This window comes from Propithecus coquereli, unplaced genomic scaffold (assembly GCF_000956105.1).
Source record: "Propithecus coquereli isolate 6110/MARCELLA unplaced genomic scaffold, Pcoq_1.0 Scaffold277, whole genome shotgun sequence".
NCBI lineage: Eukaryota > Metazoa > Chordata > Mammalia > Primates > Indriidae > Propithecus > Propithecus coquereli.
In genome coordinates this window covers 373,004-391,137 of record NW_012148363.1, presented here as the reverse complement: position 1 = coordinate 391,137, position 18,134 = coordinate 373,004, and the positions used below count along the sequence as shown (strand labels likewise).

The following is an 18,134-nucleotide window of genomic DNA, read 5'->3' as shown; positions in this document are numbered from 1 at the left end:
TTGAACTTATGTGTGGAATTTTTTTTTGTTGATATTTACAAATGTGGAGATTAAGCTTGTTAACTGTGGAATGTTCTTTCACTTGCTAATACTCTACAACCCGTTTGTTATCATCATTCGTATAATGCCTCTTCTTCTGAGACCCATAGAGACCATATGTACATTTTCCCCTCACATAAGTCATTTGCCTTTGCTGATGAAATTAATGCCGATTTTCTTATTGTGTTTGAAGTCTGCCCTCTTCTTATTAATTTCCAAAATTCAACATACAGTATTTCAGCCTAGCAGCAAAACATGTAACTTAGAAACTGGGTTTAAAAGTGGTCCAGCTATGAACTGCTTAAAAAGAGCACAGAAATTTGCCTTTGAAAAAAACCATTTTATATACAAAAACTGCTGCAGCAACATTGCTTCATGAGAAGCACAGGCAGAATATGACTGCATTCAATTTGCATGCAGGTGGTGAATCTCTGAAGTGGTATTAAGGGATGAACCAGGGTGGATTAATTTCCAGTCTTTGATATTCATTAACTCCAGCTTCAGAAAAAAATACAAGGAGATGACACAATTACCCTCAGAGCTTCACCCGTGAGCAGCAGCTTTACAATCTCAAGTTCATAATGCCATACTAATTGATCAAGAAGGGGCACATACCTTTTCTAAGAGTTAAAAAGTATATGGGCTTAACTACAACAGTGATGGTATTTGACTTTGGAATAGTCAACCCCACTTTGGAAACACTTAGCAAAATAGTTGTCTTTATTTATTCTCTAAGTCACCTGCCAATAGCTAGCCCTCCACGGTTTTCAGTAATTCTCCACAAGCAAAACTTAATTTCGGTCGAAAGGTAATGGTGGCCAAGGCTCAATGCCCATTTCATTTGAAGCAACTAGCATTTAGTCTCATCATTGTATTTCCATTTATAGATCACGAAAACTTTCAAAGATAGATCTTTAGGAAACACTTCAGTAAAGAGGAAAACATTCCCACTAGAATGAAAAACAGAAGTCGTGAAGCTGTCCCAAATCCCTTCTGGAACAAAGTGGCAAGAGGAAGAGACAGATCAGGAGGAAGAGGAATGGGCTCGCAGTATCTAAGAGGCAGCACCGATGGGCTTGATGGTCATTTACCTCTGGAGCTTCAAAGACTTCAGGGTCAACATGCAAGACTGGAGGAAAGATGGCTACCAAGTCTCCCTTTCGTACACAGCTGTCCTTGATCTCTGAATTGAGAGTCAAATCCTCCTGCACGAAACGAATGGTGGTTGAAAATGAGCACAGTCTCAAAGCCTCGAGAATGGTGCTTTCTGAAGGAAACAAACAAACAATAGCTTATTAAAATATGGCTGCTCCTGAAAAGTGCTCTCCATTTGCCATTAAAGCTCATTACGAATGGCCTTGATTGCAAAGGAAACCGTTTCTTCATCACATCCACAGAGCCCCAAGAGGGAGCCAAGGGCTGGCTGTGGATGGAATGTGAGGAGGGGCAGTGGTCTGGCCCCAGCGCAGCTCAGGGGCATCTGACAGGCAGCAGGCAGCAGTGCTGTATTTCAGCGGAAAGCTATTAAGATTTTGTAGGAAAGAATGGTCTGCAAGAGAGAAATGCTGTGTTATGGGTATACATATTTGACACTAAAACCACGTCCCAGTTAAAGTTCACTGCTGGTGGGTTATTTTACCAACCTTTAGAACTCCGATGTCTTTAAAGCCAGCTTAGTCATTTAATAACCACTTAGGCACTTAATAGTGAAGTAATTGTAGTAGCACTTTCTGAGACAGCTTAACACTTAATTTCTTTTATGCTAGCTGTAAATAAAATGTGAGTCAGCATTTGCTGGAAAAATTTCAAAAGGAAAATACTTTTGTAGGATTCAGAGGAAAACCATATTTTCCTCAGTGTCCAGGGAGAATAACAGCCACCATCATATCCTGGAAGATTCCAGAAGCTGAATGTCCTTGCTTTCCCAATGGCCTTCACCTTTTGCTCCTAGCACGACAGATTTTATGGCTAATTTCCGGCAATTTATCCTGGCAGTTTGAGGAGGAATTCCTTTGGGAATAATATGCATAATTTGCATAAATCATTCTGATAGCATGCATATCAGCGTGCAGCTCCTGTCTAGGTCTGCATCTCTCTCTTCATAATCAAAACTGACTATGTTTCCACCAGCGTGAATGGGTCCTAGAATATAAAGCTTGATTCTTTCTAATCAGCAATGTGAAAAAGAGCTCCAAATGGAGTTTTTCCCCCTTCGCATGATAACAAATGCTCATGTTTATGACTTGCAATTTAGATATCACACACACACACACACACACACACACACACATACACACACAGCCCAGTTTCTCAGTGTTCGGTAAAGCTCTGAAACACAGAGTACCCAATTATTAGTTTATTAAAAGCAGGCCCATCAGTGACGGCTTGCATCAGCCAAAAAATAAAAATAAATGTTATTTCAGTGAAATTTAAATCTATGCACAGCTTGCACAGGGATACCAACTAGCTTTGGGTGCCTTCTCCCAGGAGGGTTTTCCTTAAGCATGCATTTGTCTAAAGAAATGAGGCTGTGGTCAGCTCTGTGTGGCCAGTGCGGTGATTCAATGTGACGTACAGTGAGGCTGTGCATATTCTCTTGGACTGCCTTCGTTATTATAATCAGGCAGAGTCAAATCGGTTTGTTGGTGATGAGGCCAGAAAAGAACTTTGGTTTTGGAACATGGACTCTACTGCAGATAGCCACAAGGCACCTGACACGACGGATTTCAGCTGGCCAGACACCAAAGACCAACATTTCTATGGTGAAAAGCAAGGGTCGGCTTCCCATGTACTGCTGCTGGCTCTGTTGGATCAACAATAGCGTGGCATCATCTTAGCTTGAGGTGTGAAATGGTAGCTGACATATGTAGCAGTGCTGTTCGCCCAACAAGTCCAGTAGGGGTGTGGGAAGAAGAAATACAAAAGCAAAATAATTGTGGGGTGGCTGCTGAGACAGGGCAGGCATTTAATAGTCCGAATAACATGGTCACATCGGATTGGCTGATGTGCTCTCGGGAAGCGTGGCAGCTTGCGCCCACCGCAGTATCACAAATGACAATTGGGCAAGCATATCTTATGCAGAAGTTAATCACAATAATGGAGCACAAAGTGTGGCTTAGCGGTCAGATCGTAAGTGACAAATCTGTTTTACCTTCCAGTACCAGTTATGTGTGCAAGATGAGGTTGGCTCTCGCTCCGAGCGATCACGCCGATAATCATTAGACGACAGAAGTAATGAGTTGCGTTATTATCAACAATGGAGAGCAGGGCTTACGTGGCTCTGCAGTACGACATACAGACACAAAAGCCAGCAGCTTTTCCACCAGCCCCAGTACGAATGCAGGCAGAGCTATACGTTGAGAAGAATGACAACTGCACAATAAAAAAATTGCAGCCTCTACTTGTAGTTGTCATAGTTGAGCAGACACCAGCCAGTGCCACTGACAGACCAGCTGGGCCCTGGGAGGACTTCCATGCTGCACCAGGAGGTACAGTAAATTATCCTGCACGGTAGAGCAACATCTGTTTCTGTGCTAGTGCCGAACAAACAAGGCAATTTAAAACATACCAAGGGATAACCAAGCAACAAATGAACATGACCCTCGTTTTTTCCCCCTTCTCACACACGAGGTGCTAAACTTCATTGTGCAGGCACTCCATGAAAGAGAAGCCAGGTTTTTATTTGATAAGGTGTTGTCAGAGAGATTTTACATATTTCCAAAATGGAAAGAAAAAGCTTATAGTATTGTTATTCTTAGAATCTTCCCCCTTCTATCTTCATTTCTTTTATACCAAAGCTAGCACTCAGTTCTCAATTCGCTCTAGAATTAAAAAAAAAAAAAACTTTCCATATACTTATAAATATTCAGTCTTTAAACCTAATTTGCTATACTTAGTTCACATGCCTTCAAGCATTTGTCTTCCAATTTCCACTGAATAAATGCGTACTAATGAGAACTAGAGCAAGCTGCTGAGGCAAAGCTGGGTGACTTGGGTCTGGCCTGCCACCAGCTTGTGATAGGCGGGCAAATTGAGTTAAAATGAAAAGTCTTGTCAGCTGAAATTCAACATGGTAGCCAAACAGCAAGCTGTCAATCATCCAGCCAAAACAGGGGACTGCAGGTAATAAAAGGTCATTGTGAATCATTAGTGCACTTGGCTTTCATGTGGAAGTTAATTTTAATTAAAGATGATCTCTATCTGTAAATGTTTTATAAAACTTATCGTGCATAATGGATTGTTCATTTAGACTAACATTTAGCAGGTAATAGGGCCTTCTGATTATTAGAATGTATTGTCAAAAAATGGCTATCAAGAATGCAAATATTTGGGGGATAAAATTTACACCAGACACTGCAAGGTGCCAACAATTCTAACTGTGATTAAGATAAGGCTGCCTGCGATTTATTAAGAACTGAGCTTTACTGAGTGGTGTATGCTAGGAAACCGGGTTACAAAATTCCCACAATGAACTCACAATTCAGTGCCTGCACTACCTTCTTCACAAGGCTGGGGAAGACTTGTTTCTCTTTTCAGGGTATAAAACTATTCTGACTAAGTATCCCTTCCAAGTAAAAAGCTGGGGAATGTCTTGAGCTAAGATGCTTTGTAACACAACTGTGAAAGAAAATGACAAATGAAAGGAAATGCTGGTGAAAGAAAAAGGCATATACATTTTCTCTTTTGCCCTCAGATCTCAATTCTGGCTATAATAATTGACAGATGATTCTCATTTGCAGATTTAAAGCACTAAAGCAGCTCATGGCAATCAATAATGCATGTTACAATGCAAAAACAAACAAGCACATCCGAGTTTCTGCCTCACACTCAGGCCATGTCTGTGTCTGTGGAATGAATGTACTGTGACATGGCCAGGCTGTTAATTTGGGTCATCTTAATGATTGGTGCAGGCTGGCATGCCATCTGATTAGCCATGGTGATCAGTGGATAGCAGCAGTGGATGGAGTGAAATGAACAGCCAGGCCCTGCCACAGTCACTGGGCCTGAACACTTGGGCAGGCACAAAGAGAAGGTGGAGAAGGGATGGCTATGGAGGTGGTGTGCTCTAGCAGGCGTGATGAAATGGAGTGGGGCGTGCGGTGCGTGTGTGTTTCTATAGAACTGTCTTCAAGACAGGTAAGAAGGTAAATGAGAAATTGCGATAATCATTTAAGGCAAAATCACTAATCTTTGCCTCAAGAATTGTATATTTTAAGTAAAGTTAAAAATAAACCTGAATGGATACCAATGCCTACCTTCACTCTGCGTTGCAGACACAGCCTTGGGTTCATTGCGAAAATTAGAAATGTAAATTCAGCACTTATATATTTGATACACGTTATTAAGGTTCTGCTCTGCTGGGGGGGCTGGGGCAGTGCTACTGGTGAGAAAAGGGAAGGGAGAGTATGGATTTGGCCTTCATGAACACCGCAATCTAGGTGGTTCAAAGTTGGAAGGTAAATGTAAATGATACATACAGATTCCTTGGGAATGTTCCCGAGATCCTATTTAAGATATTGTACAATTTCTTTTATTTATTGACTTTCTAAATTGACAAATAAAAATTGTATATATTGATGGTATACAACCTGATGTCTTGAAATATACATATGTTGTAGAATGGTTAAATCAACCTAATTAGCATATGTATTACCTCCCATATTTACCAGTTATTTGTGGTGAGAAAACTTAACATCTACTTTCTTAGCAACTTGACAGTACAAAATGTCTGATTGGATAACTCCGATGATGGCATTTAGAAAGCACATTTTAGTAAAAAACTATCTTTCATATTGAGAATTTTCCTCCTTTTAATTTCTACCCTTTATAAAACACACAGGCAAAAAAAAAAAAATCTAATCCCTCTTCTACAAAACAGCCCTTTAATAATATGTAAAGACAACTATCGTGCCATTTTCTGATTGTGTGTCAGAGATGATATAATGTTCAGGCTGTTGCCATGCTGGATGAATTCAACTAGTCAATGTGCCTCTTAAAATGTGGCAGAACTGGGAAAAGTAGAGAAGGACAATCATTTCCTGTGCTCTAGATACCATACTTCTATTACGGTTTCCTGGGAACAGATGTGCAACAGATTTTTGAAATAATATTGCCACTAACTTGTTTTAAACTTTCTGATATCCCAGAGGTTATCAGCAGCCCTGGCTGCCCATTAGAATCACCTGAGGTTGTTTAAAAACCTAATTGCTCCATCCTAGCCCAATGGAGTCAGAGCCACTGCATTAACCTTTCAATTAGAGGTTCTGAATCTTGGCCACACATTAGAATCACCTGGGGAGCTTTTGCAGCCATCCACCTGCATCCCAGACCAAAGCAATCAGAATCTCTAAGGGTGGGGCCAGGTATGAGTAGTTTTTAAAGCTCCCCAGATGATTCCAATGAGCAATCAATCCTTTTCTGCTGAGTCACATATTTCTCATCCAATTCTTACACAGTTGATTTTTAAATCAAAATACAATAATTTTCCTTTTCATTAAAGTTCCCTTTCAATCCTTTCCGATTCTGTTTCCATCATTCATTATACCATCTAACCCCCTTAGCTTTGTGCTAAGTTGAAAATTTGAACATTGAAATCAGTATTTTTTACTTTTTAATCTATATTTCTTTACATTACATATATTAATAAAAATTTCACTACTTACATTCCTGAGTTTCTGATGTACCTCTTTGTGGAAAGATGTCTACACTTCCCTCCAGTTAGAAATTCCTACTTATAACTTTAACTCAAGCAGTACAAAAGCAATTCATGTAACCAAAACATTTGTGCCCTTGTAATATTCTGAAATAAAAAAAAGAAATTCCTAACATGAAGTTATATCTCCTGTATATCCACATCAGAAGAGAGGATGCTGTTAAACTTTACTATTGTCTGAATTATGTAAACTTTTAAGTTTTCAAACACACAATTGTTTTATGATATTGAATAAGCTTTTTCAAAATAACAGCTACAAGCATGACAAATACACCACACTAATGTAAAATGTTAATAAGGGAAACTGTGGGGAATACTCTATCATCTTTGTAATTTTTCTGTAAATCTTAAACTATTCTAAAATAAAAATTTTATTTTTCTTTAAAAATAATACAAGGTTGTAATGTGAATCTTTAGCCCTATACTAACCCTCAAACTCAACTGCATTTGAGAATTAGTGATACATATCTTGTGAAAAATAGTGGTCAAGGTCTCTGGTCCATTTCTAGAGCATTTTCATCTGAAGTGGCCGTGGTGAGGGGTAAGCATTGAAGTTAGACCTGGCATCAATTTCTGGCTCTGCCACTATCTAGCTGCATGATTTGAGCTGGGTAACTAATCTTTCTGAACCTTGTTACACAATAATTAAATAAAAATAATAATACCTGAGAATTAAATAATATATGCAAAGCACTTAACACGGTGCCTGACACTTAGTCAAATAATAATTGTTAATATTATCATTCATAATATCTTATTCCGAAGTTAAAAATTCAGTCAACTGTATAATCATCTGACCCCCATTTCCTGGGCTTGTTCACATGCAAATCATGGCTGGCTTTGTAGAACAGAGATATAAAGAATTCCTCTCCCCTCTCAGTTGGGACAACGAAGAAAGATCCCCAGGGCTCTGGTATCAGATAGGTCAGGAGGAAAAGGTGGGTTTGGTGAGAAACCCCCGACTGGAAGTCCTGCCTCTGTCCTTTATCATCTCTACGATCTTAGGCAAGTTAGTTAGCACCCTGAGACTCTTCTCATCTGTAAAAATAATGGCAAAATAATAGCTGCCACAGTCCTCCAGGGTATTTTGGTAAGGATCCCATGAAATAATAGGTCTATAAAGTTGCTTTGAAATATTGAAATCATCAATATATTTAACATGGACTATGTCTAATAATAATTATTTGCTATTAAAGGACCTTTATTTTTTCCAACTGATCATTCCTTTCTGGGTTCCCCTCAACTACTCACCAACAATGGGCTTCGAAATCTTTAATATAATCTTTACAGGGAATCACTGCAAGCTCATACTTCCAGAGTTATTATAATTGACAATATGCTGTTTTTAAAGAAGTATTACAGATTTTGCCCAGCTCTACTTTTAGGGCACCTCCTTTTATTTCAGTGTCCCTCAATGGGACCTATGTGTAACTTTTCTGAATTTCAGGACATGTAATTGAACAACATTAGGTGTCTGCAATTCACCTGATCCATTCAGGAGTTATACTCCACTTTGCTTTATGTTCTTACTAGAGTGTGTTTGGTCTTTTCACGGGTGATGAGTAGGAAGAGCACTCCTGTGGGGTAAGGTAGGTAGATTGAGTATGATGTTCGTAAATATTATAATTGAAATTGAAGAAAACAATATAAACTTCACAGGGATGTCATAGAAGTTAAATATCATTTTGGTGATAACAATACGTAACGTTTACTGAGCATCCACTCTGTGAACTACACTGTTATTTACATACATCATTCAGGTAAACCATATGAAGTATTCATTGAGATTATTTGCTGTTAATCCAATTTTGAGAGCTTTCTCTCCTTGCATTAACTGTTTTCTTATCTTCATCTTTCTGAATGATCTTTTATCCATTTTTTCCCCCATATCTGAAACCTGCAGTTCTAAATCCTACTTTCACCCCAGCTTTGTCTTTCTGGAAAAACTGAAAAAAAATTCTTTTCTCTCAGAGTTTCTCAAACTTCCATTCTATCAGTCACTTTTCTTATTGAGATTCAGGCCCCAATTAACAGTTTAACCTGAACCTCATTGTATCTAGTAAGTTATTTAAAATTTTCATTTAAATGTAATGGTAGAGATCTTTACTAAACATTAATAGATAAACATTTTAGTGAGGTCATGATAAGCAGAATCTTTATTTAATAAGATACATAAATATGTATAAAAAGTTGTTTTCTTTTTCTAAAAGAATAGAGTAGAATGGTTTTAAAGAGATTTTCAAGAGACTGGGGAAAAGCACAAATCTATCATAACCTCTTACAACAGACGATTACTTTGAAGTACTTAAACAGAATGTGGCAGTCTGATATTCCTTCTCACCCCTGCTTTATAATCAAAGTGTGCAGACGTGCAAAATCTCTGTAAAAAGAAGAGTCTCCTTTTCCATTGCTGTATTAGTACCAAAATTCTCCTTCCTGATAAAAAATGCAGCATTATTTATCATTGTAATCTTTTTTCTTTTAATAATAAAAATTCAAGATATCTTTTATAAAAACACTGTATTTACAATACATAGAACTTTTTCCTTAAGAAGATGAGGACAAGCATGTACACTCATACCATGTGGTACACTGTGAACATTTAATTGTGTAAGCCTTGTCTTTGCACCTCCAGTTCATGCTCTTTTGATGTAAACGCTCACTATTGAGCTATGACTATCTGCAGAAGCTATCTGTTGTGTAACTGATTCCTATAAAAATAATCTGCACAAAACCTTCTATCTTGTCAAAGAAAAAAATAAACACAGTTTTGCAGATCACAACCAGCTCCATCATTTTAAATTCTCGTAATGAACAACACTGGCCTCTGCTGGTAACCAAGGTTGTGATGAACCTTAATGAACCTTCTCAGCCGCTGAAGGTAGTGCCTTTAGGCAGGTGGATCAAAACTCACTTGAGATTTTTGTTGTTATTCATTTGTTAATGATAGGAGAGCTGTAAATTTATGACGGATCCAAGGGTGAAAGTCTCTAGCTCTAGTTATGGGCTTAAATGGACTCAAATTATAGTGCTTGAATTTGCCATTTCTTCTGGTCAAATAAATTTAAACACTTTTGCTTTAATGTTGCAATTTAAAAATGATCTTTTCTTTCAATAGCAAGGAATTGGGAATAAAAGGATAATTGATGATTTTCAACTAAATTTTGTAAGTAATAACGGCATACAGAATACAAACACATACTCCTTGAAGTTTACTTGCATTACTTCCAGTCTGCATCGTCTTATTCATACAATGCAATGGAAATTACTCGAATACCTAGGAAATGCAACCTAGATCTTTAAAGAAACTGCAAATCTTCAACCCAGAAAATACTGTGTATCTAGGTTGAGCCAATTACCCAGAATTTTACACAAATTTTCTGTATTTGTTCCCCAATAATTCTACAAAGAAAAATAATAGATTATATTTATATTTTAATAATGTTGGGATTATTTTCTGTCTCAAAGCAAATATAAAATTCCTTTGATCATGTATGCAAAAGACAGCAAACTACAAAGTGACACATTTTTCCTAATTGATTGCCAGTACAAGGCATGCTTCCTCCAGTGGGTCTTAGCCTGACCAGTGGGAACAATCTCTAGAACACTTGGGCCATTCCTCTCAATGTCCACTGGTGATAAACATTGACCAAGACAGGGAGGGCCTTTGCTCCCAGAAGTTCCCATCAAAGAACATGGAACATATTTAAAAGATAAAAAATTGAGGCCAACATAGGCTAAAATACTTGCTTACATTGTCAAAGGAGTAAAGCAGCAGAAATACATAAACACTTATTCCCGCACTTGTACAAAGGGACTTGGAATATTGTATCCTAAAGAATATCCTGGGATGAAATGTCAATACAGAAGAAATAGAGAATAACTCACTGATATGGAATTTAGCTTTGGGAGTATAAGTTTACTGAGGTAGTGGTAGTGGAAAGCCTTCTCAAAACCAGTAAAGGGGAATGCAATCTGCTACGATCAAAAGCTTGTATCACTGAGGTACAGGCCTGCCTTGAAATAGAAAAAACCTTAGTCGCTACCAATCTCAAACATATTTGAAATAGTGACCATGCTTATCTCATGAGTCATGAATATTTTGCAAAATATCGAGATTTCACACCAGTTTGTACTTGTTACTTTTTCTTTTCTTTTTCTTCCATTCTCTCCCTCCCTCCCTTCCTTCTTTTCTTTTTTTTTGAATGTGTTTAAATCATGAACTTCCAATGGAAAACTGGAAAACATTTTTTCTACATCTTTGAGAATCATACACTCCAAGCTATATAAAACATCTTAACCCGTGCCTGAAAATATAGACACTATTTAAGGAAGAATAAATACATTTTGCACACAAGGTGCCTTTCTGAAATAATTTCTCTTTCAATCCCCAAATACTTTTCTCGACAAGATAGTGCAGCAATGTTTGGAAAGCATTAGCATACCAACAGATGCTCAGAATCAAATAACTTAATAGGCATCAACTTTTTTTTCAAGTAATTGCAAAGCTTTGGTTTAGCCTTTTGCATACCTTGCATAGTTAATTACCTAGGCCTTAATGTTTACATGCAATGAGAGTATCTACGGCTATAAACTACGTAATTTATAATTGATGTAAATGGGTGTTATTATGTCAATTAGGCAGCTGTGTCCTCTACCTCTTGGTAAACAGCTATGAGTGATAAACCGAGTTTGTAGAGAGATACCTTCTTTTCTTCATAACAGATAAAAATAAATTACCTAGGCAGATCAGGCTGTCCAATTGTTCTCTGGTGAGGTGGATGGAAAATCCAGACCCTTTCTTTTGACCTGTTGACTGTAGCAAACGGTCAATTTCGTCACGCACCGCTGACATAGCTTCTGGGTGCTGCAGAAGATAATACATTGCCCAGAACATAGTTGGAATAGTGTTTGCCACAGAGGCCCAGAGAAAGCCTAAATGATGTGCTGGGAGAAAATAAGTGAAAAGGAAGATTAATAGCGTTTATTACACTGATTAGATTTGCAATGTGCTAATTAAAAGATGTTAGGACACAGACCCAGCCAAGGATCAGTGCATGCTAATGAGAACCAATAGGCTTCTGAAGTCTAATTTTCTGCTTAATGAGAATAGTTTAAAATGTAATGTGTGTGGGGGGGTGGGGAGGTGGGGGATGAGATAAGAGGAGTAAATGCAGCTTAGTTATACTCTTTCTCATTATCACCATTAAGTATCTTGTTTTACCACCTCAGCAAAAAAAAAAAAAAAAAAAAAATCAATTATCACAAAGGGTTGTTTCAGAGTAAAACATTTTATCATTAGCCAATTAGAAAGAGCATAAAAATTTTCAAGGTCGCCATTTTGTCTTTTTATTTCAAAGGTCTACTGTAAATTATTTTATTTTAGGCAAGTACTCATACTCATTCAAAGTTTCTTACCTCCTATTTCAAAGTCCTCACGCACATAGTATTTCTCCAGGATATCTTGCCTCATTTGAAAAACTTCTGGCCATCCTTGCAACTTAGCTAAGTTTTCTGAGGTTAAGCATTTTATGAGTTTCTTCTGAAGAGACTTGGTATTTCCTAGAAGCTCAATGGGTATGTCAGATACTAAATATGGGAACTTGTCATCAAATTTTAAAAAATCATCTCTTAGCTCACTAATAAGTTTTTTTCTGTTGCCAGCAAGAATGTTTCCGTGGATGGTTGTAAACGTGATCTCAAATATTATTGAGCTGCAGAATGTAAACAATTGTGCCGTATCCCAACTCGTGGTTTTTAATAGTCGGCCTTCGAACACTTGTTTTAGATTCTGCATTAAGTTTTCCAAGAGTGTGTCCAAAGATTTGCCTTGCAAAAGTTGATAGCAGAGGTGAAGCTCATCATTCATTTCATCATTCTCTGACAACTTCTTGATGGAAAATGCTTTCATTAATAATTTATTAGTAAATTCTCGAAAGCTTAATTGTTTGTGATTTTTCAACACTAACGGGTACTGGAAAGGGTCCAGGATAAATGTTATGTACTTCCCTAAAAAAAAAAAATATATATGAGTTCATTTGTAACAAAACAAAAATAAATACTTTAAGTTTAAAAATATTTTAATCAACATTAAGAAAACCCTAATAACTAAGGTGCAAAGTTTTGAAAACTCCATTTCATTCAAAGATCCATTTTCCTTTGAAAATGGAATTATGGTGGGAAAAACTCTAGAAGCTTGAAATTAAATATCTGAAATTCTTAATGACCTTTAAGGAGATAGTTACTCTTTCAATTTTTATTTTAACTAAGGTACCCAAACATGTTAAATGTCCTTTAAATATTCTCATAATGCCTTGACTTAAAAACTTCACATATTTTTCCACAATAAAATAAGGAAAATAAAACAAATCAGTGAGATGACATTCCATTTCTGATTATTTACACTTCATAAAGAGCTTTTTTTGTACTTAGATCTGTCATTTTAGTTTTGTTCAAAACAATAATTTTAACTCAAATAAATGGCCATGCAGTATGAAGCAGGAACTCACAAATAAATGTCAAATTCGATACTAGCAAAAAATCACAAATGCCAGCATTTTCATTTTTATGGATGGGAAATAGTGGCTGAGGGAGGTTTAGTAACATGGTCAAGGTCACATAGTGACTTGTGACTGACACAGGATTCCAAACTAGCAACCATTCACTCATCCATTCATTCAGGCATTTATTTACAATATTTATTGAGATCTGGACAGTTCGTTGGATCCCTTATCCTCTTGAGGTAAAATGACGTAAAGAACTCATGGTATTGCTATGGATAGTGACATAGCCCAAGTGGAACTTGGTGTAAGGGAAGTAGAAAGCGGAGTTCGCTTCAGCCTGTCTGGTGCTATCAGCAAGGGTTCCTTGAGGTGATGACATTTATCTTTTTTATATATCAGTGCTGTCCAACCTTATCTGATTAAAAAAACTTGGGGTGCTTCTTAAAAATACGGATTTCTGCAAGATTCTGATTCATGAGGCTTGGAGGTGGGACCTACAGTCTCCATTTTGATAAGGTCCTCAAAGGATTCTTCTAAGGAGGAATTTTGAGGAACACAGTCATACTATGGTTTGTCTCTCAAAACTGGCAGGGACCTTGGAGAGTTCCTAGCTCAATTCCTGCATTTATCAGTCGAGAAAGCTAAAGAAAGTCAGAAGAGGAAGGGCCCAGGTCATGCTGCCATTTTAGTGGCAGAGCCTGGACAAGAAGTTACTCCCATGCACGGTTCTTTTTCTCACACATTGCTTGTCTCCTCTCGCTAGAGTGCTGTTTTAAAATTCCTTCTAATTAGAAATATTATGCAGGTAGTATTCAATAATGGTATTTAATAAGTCTCTCCAGAACACACAGAAAGTTTGGATGATTCTAAAAATGGTGATGTCTAATTATTTATTGTTTTCACTTCATTATTCCTGTGTGTGTGTAACTTTCTTAGAGGAATGCTTCTCACTTGTTATTTATGGTAACTCAAATAGCATCACAGAAATTCAATTTGTTACAAGATATTTAGGATGAAGTTTTGAAATAATGTTCAACCTAATCCTAGAAACAAGATAAATGTGGTTTTGCTTTATAATTTTAAAACAGAATTTAAGTTTTTAATAATACATGAATATACATGTGCTATGATTTTTTTTTCTAAAAATTATTCATACAACTTGAATTTTATTCACTCCATTTCCCCTTAATTCATTTACTAATGTGAGCTGATCTAGGAATGAGGGTAGAGGTAGAAGTGGCTACTCATTCTGGTCCACCGTATTCTACAAAGTAAACTGAACAATTTTTTTATTTTTGCTCTGGGGAGAGCAAAAAGGACTCAACTGGATTTGGGCATACTTTATGACACCTGCTTTACTGTAGCATCTTAATTAAATAAAATTGTTAGCATCTGCCTGACAAATAATTGGAAAAAAAATCCCTCAATTCTCTTATTTTGCAAAGGATATAATTTTAGGCAAAGCTGTGTATTTTCATAGGTGGTGATTAGTACTTTCTTTCTTTCATTAAATGGGAGGATTTTGCTAAATATCGTTAGGGTTATTTTAAATTATTCCTTAAAATTCGGAGAGTGTATAAAAGGTTTAGTTTGTAAAACATACAAGCTTTAGAGTATATTGTGAATTTTTTCCTACCAATTTTTTACAGTCATCTAAATATAAGACAAGAATATATTCAGACATGACAGCATGAGATACCTGTTATTGGGTCTACTGAAGTAAAGGCTGCATGCATGTTAGAGTTTTTGTTTTGTCTACGATTCATTACAAATACACACATTCTCCCTCTCTGCCACCTCCCCACCCTTGGGAGTGAGAATATAGGAAGAAATTATATGTCAAAGGGAATAAAAGTTGAATGTGGAAAAATTGTCTAGGTTAGCAACCAATTACTAATAAATTTTTTTTAAAAAATAAGCAGTTGTTTGTATATAAATTCTTTTAAAAAATGATTACTAATTAGTTTAAAGCAATTTGTAGATAAAATTTCATTCTTTTCAAGGCTCTCTTCACTCTAGGACCTGTATTTTCTCTTTCTCATTCGTATTTTAATTTTCTTCACTATCAGCACCGTGTTTTGCCTAGTGTTTCTTTTATTGAGCGGTGCATTGCTTTAGAAGTAGATGTTTTGATTTTCTGGATTTTACTTTTCAAGTGGGTTTGGAAGTACTAATAACCTTGGAGATGTTAGCTGGCTTTCCAACTTTTAATCTTCAGTATAAACAATTTAAGTGAAGTTTTCCAAAATTAATATTAATTTAAACCATCTGTCCACCATCTGCTAATGTGAGATGCAAAACCAGAGTTTCTTTGTGATCTTTAATCAGACAGTTAGGAAAACTCATATACATTCATAAAATGAATTTAAATTTCTTAACAAAGGGAAATCTTCTGCAAACGTATTCTGAAGGCCATGTATTCCTGGAGCAAAATTAACTTCTGCTCCAGTGTGATTTTATGTAAATGAATGTCCAGTGTCAGCAGGCATGTTACCTACTTCATAAGATCACAAGTTACTAACAACACCCTTCGTCATATTTTCCAAAGAGAAGAGAATGCTGTCAGAAGTTGATACGATATCTTGATTTAAAGAATTTCAGAGTTTGCATTTGTCTAAATGTCAAAATGGTGCCTACGGCTGCAAAAAATACAATATAAAATCATCCTTTTAGGCAGTAAATTTGAAATGGTGTCAAAATTTTAATGTCTTCCTTGCCAATCATTTCATGCTCTTCCCTTTTTAGAAGCTGACTGGACCTTACAATACTAGCTGTAGCATTCCTGTATAACCTGTGCATGATCCTTTCCCAACTCAATAGCCTTTTCACTTCCTTCAAAGATACTTCTTTAGGAAGGTAAAGCTACATGATTTGAAGTAGGTCAGTAAACGTACTTAAAAAAAATTTGGTCATTCACCCTGATCTCCTATACATAAAGAGTTTAACATCTGGATCACTATAAATTGAATTTTGATGTTTTCATTTCAGATATTTGGTGTTATATAGAGATATAGCTATGGGAATTCAGGGCAACTATTTGGCTGCTTGGAATAGAAATGCCCAGTCAACAAATATGAGACAAATTTGAATTTAAAATTTTTTCCCATAATTACAAGTTTTTAATCTCCATGTTTAGCTGTTTTTTCACTAGTTTTTTAATCTCAAGCTGAAAATATTAGTTGGGAGAGTAGATTATGAGCCAACTTTTTACTTTATGAGGATGGCCACATTTATGTACTCCCCCTCTTATTAAGGAGATTTCACTAGCTGTTGACAATGATGTACAGTGGTGCTTTGCTGGGGTGACATCTAGGGAAAACGATTCCGCTGCACCACCACACAAAACCAATTAGAGAACTATTTTCTGCGACAGGTCACGAATTTACGTGGTTCCTCATGAAAAGATGTACCTTTTAATTTCTTTATTAAGATGACATCCGTGTCCCTTGAGACTTTGGGGGATGACAATCATTTGCTCATCATGCAAGAACATACACTCACTGAAATCACATTATGAGACAAGAGTGGAAGACTTTGTTCTTCATTTCACATTTTCTAAATGAGCTACTTTGTGAACTGGTCATCAGAATCATATACAGCAACAGGATTTCTTGACAGGAATTTATCCAAATTCTAGTAAGAAGTGAAAGGGAAGTATAGTGCATATTCAACTGTGGTTATCTACTGTTGAGTTCAAAAACACACCCATGGTCAGATTATTTAGACGTTAGAAATTCAGCAAGCTTTTTGGTATCTGAGATTAAGACATCGAGTGTCAGCAGAAATGAGTTGTTTTTTGAAAAGTGAGTACGGTTATTCAAATCTGCCACAAGTTTCTGGTTAATCATTTTACATTATTTTTGCACAATGTATTTAAAAAGAAAGCCTGGAAATTTCAGTCATTTGTTGTAGCTACTTATTAGAAACACAAGTGCTAATGATTTAAAGTAAGAAGGACTTTTTTTAAAGTGACGAATGCAGTTTTGGTATCCTGAAGCCCAAGGCTCATTTAGAAGAGAAGCACTAGCTTTGATCTTTATTTGTTCAGCATTCTAGTATTAATATTAATATTTAATCAGCTCTAAGGTATTAGGAATTTCCCCATCAAATATTTGTTGTGAATCAATCAATGCTGAGCTCTAGACTAAATGTTGGTAATAGAGGAGCTAAAAGAATAATAAAAGGAGATAGACAAGTGAATTAGCAATAAATTCACAATGTAGTAAATGCTCTGACAAGAGTGATACTGGGAATAAGTGGCCCCTGGGAAAGGCTGCCGAACATAGGAGATGGTTAGCAAAGGTTTTTGAGAGAAGTAACATGGGACTGTGGCTTCAAAAGATGTGTCCATCACCAGTCAGGTGAAGAACAGCATTTTGGCAGAAAGAACAGCAAAAGGAAACACAGAGGCACAAAAGGACATGGTGTGTGAGGAGGAAATTTCAAACAATGTGGTGTATTAATGGTGCATTAAACACAGGGCAAGCAGTAGCAAGAGTCTGGGCTGGAGAGGTAGGTGGATACACGATCTTGGGGAGCCTTGTGAGGATTATGTTATATACAACAATTCCTCTATTTCTAAGACGCATGATTTTTTTTCCATTTTGGTTTCTCTGAAATCAGAGTGCAAACAAGTATTGTTGGAAGAGACTTGCCAGCTGCCAGGCAAAGGAGCAAGTTGTGACGAAACTCATGCTGCCTGTTCATGGGAAAACTCAACCATGCTGACGATCTCATCAAATTGAATCATTTTTTTCCTCCCAAATATTACATTAAAATGGTAGCATTGAAATTAAGTTACTGTATGTACAAAATTTTGCCTCTCTAGGAATAGAACATAAAATTCCAAGGCTGGTTAGAGGAAGATACAGGAATTAAGC

At 36.7% G+C, this 18,134-nt stretch overlaps 1 protein-coding gene across 1 annotated transcript in view; it reads right to left on the bottom strand.

Moving 5' to 3' along the window:
- The window catches only part of LOC105813267 (25-hydroxycholesterol 7-alpha-hydroxylase), a 216,173-nt gene that overhangs the window by 7,831 nt on the left and 190,208 nt on the right, over positions 1 to 18,134 (bottom strand). The window contains exons 3-5 of the mRNA XM_012647917.1: positions 12,170 to 12,760; positions 11,492 to 11,698; positions 1,131 to 1,306 (exon numbers count right to left, since the gene is read on the bottom strand). Coding sequence (XP_012503371.1) covers positions 1,131 to 1,306; positions 11,492 to 11,698; positions 12,170 to 12,760 — 974 coding nt within the window. The remainder of the gene's footprint in view (positions 1 to 1,130; positions 1,307 to 11,491; positions 11,699 to 12,169; positions 12,761 to 18,134) is intronic.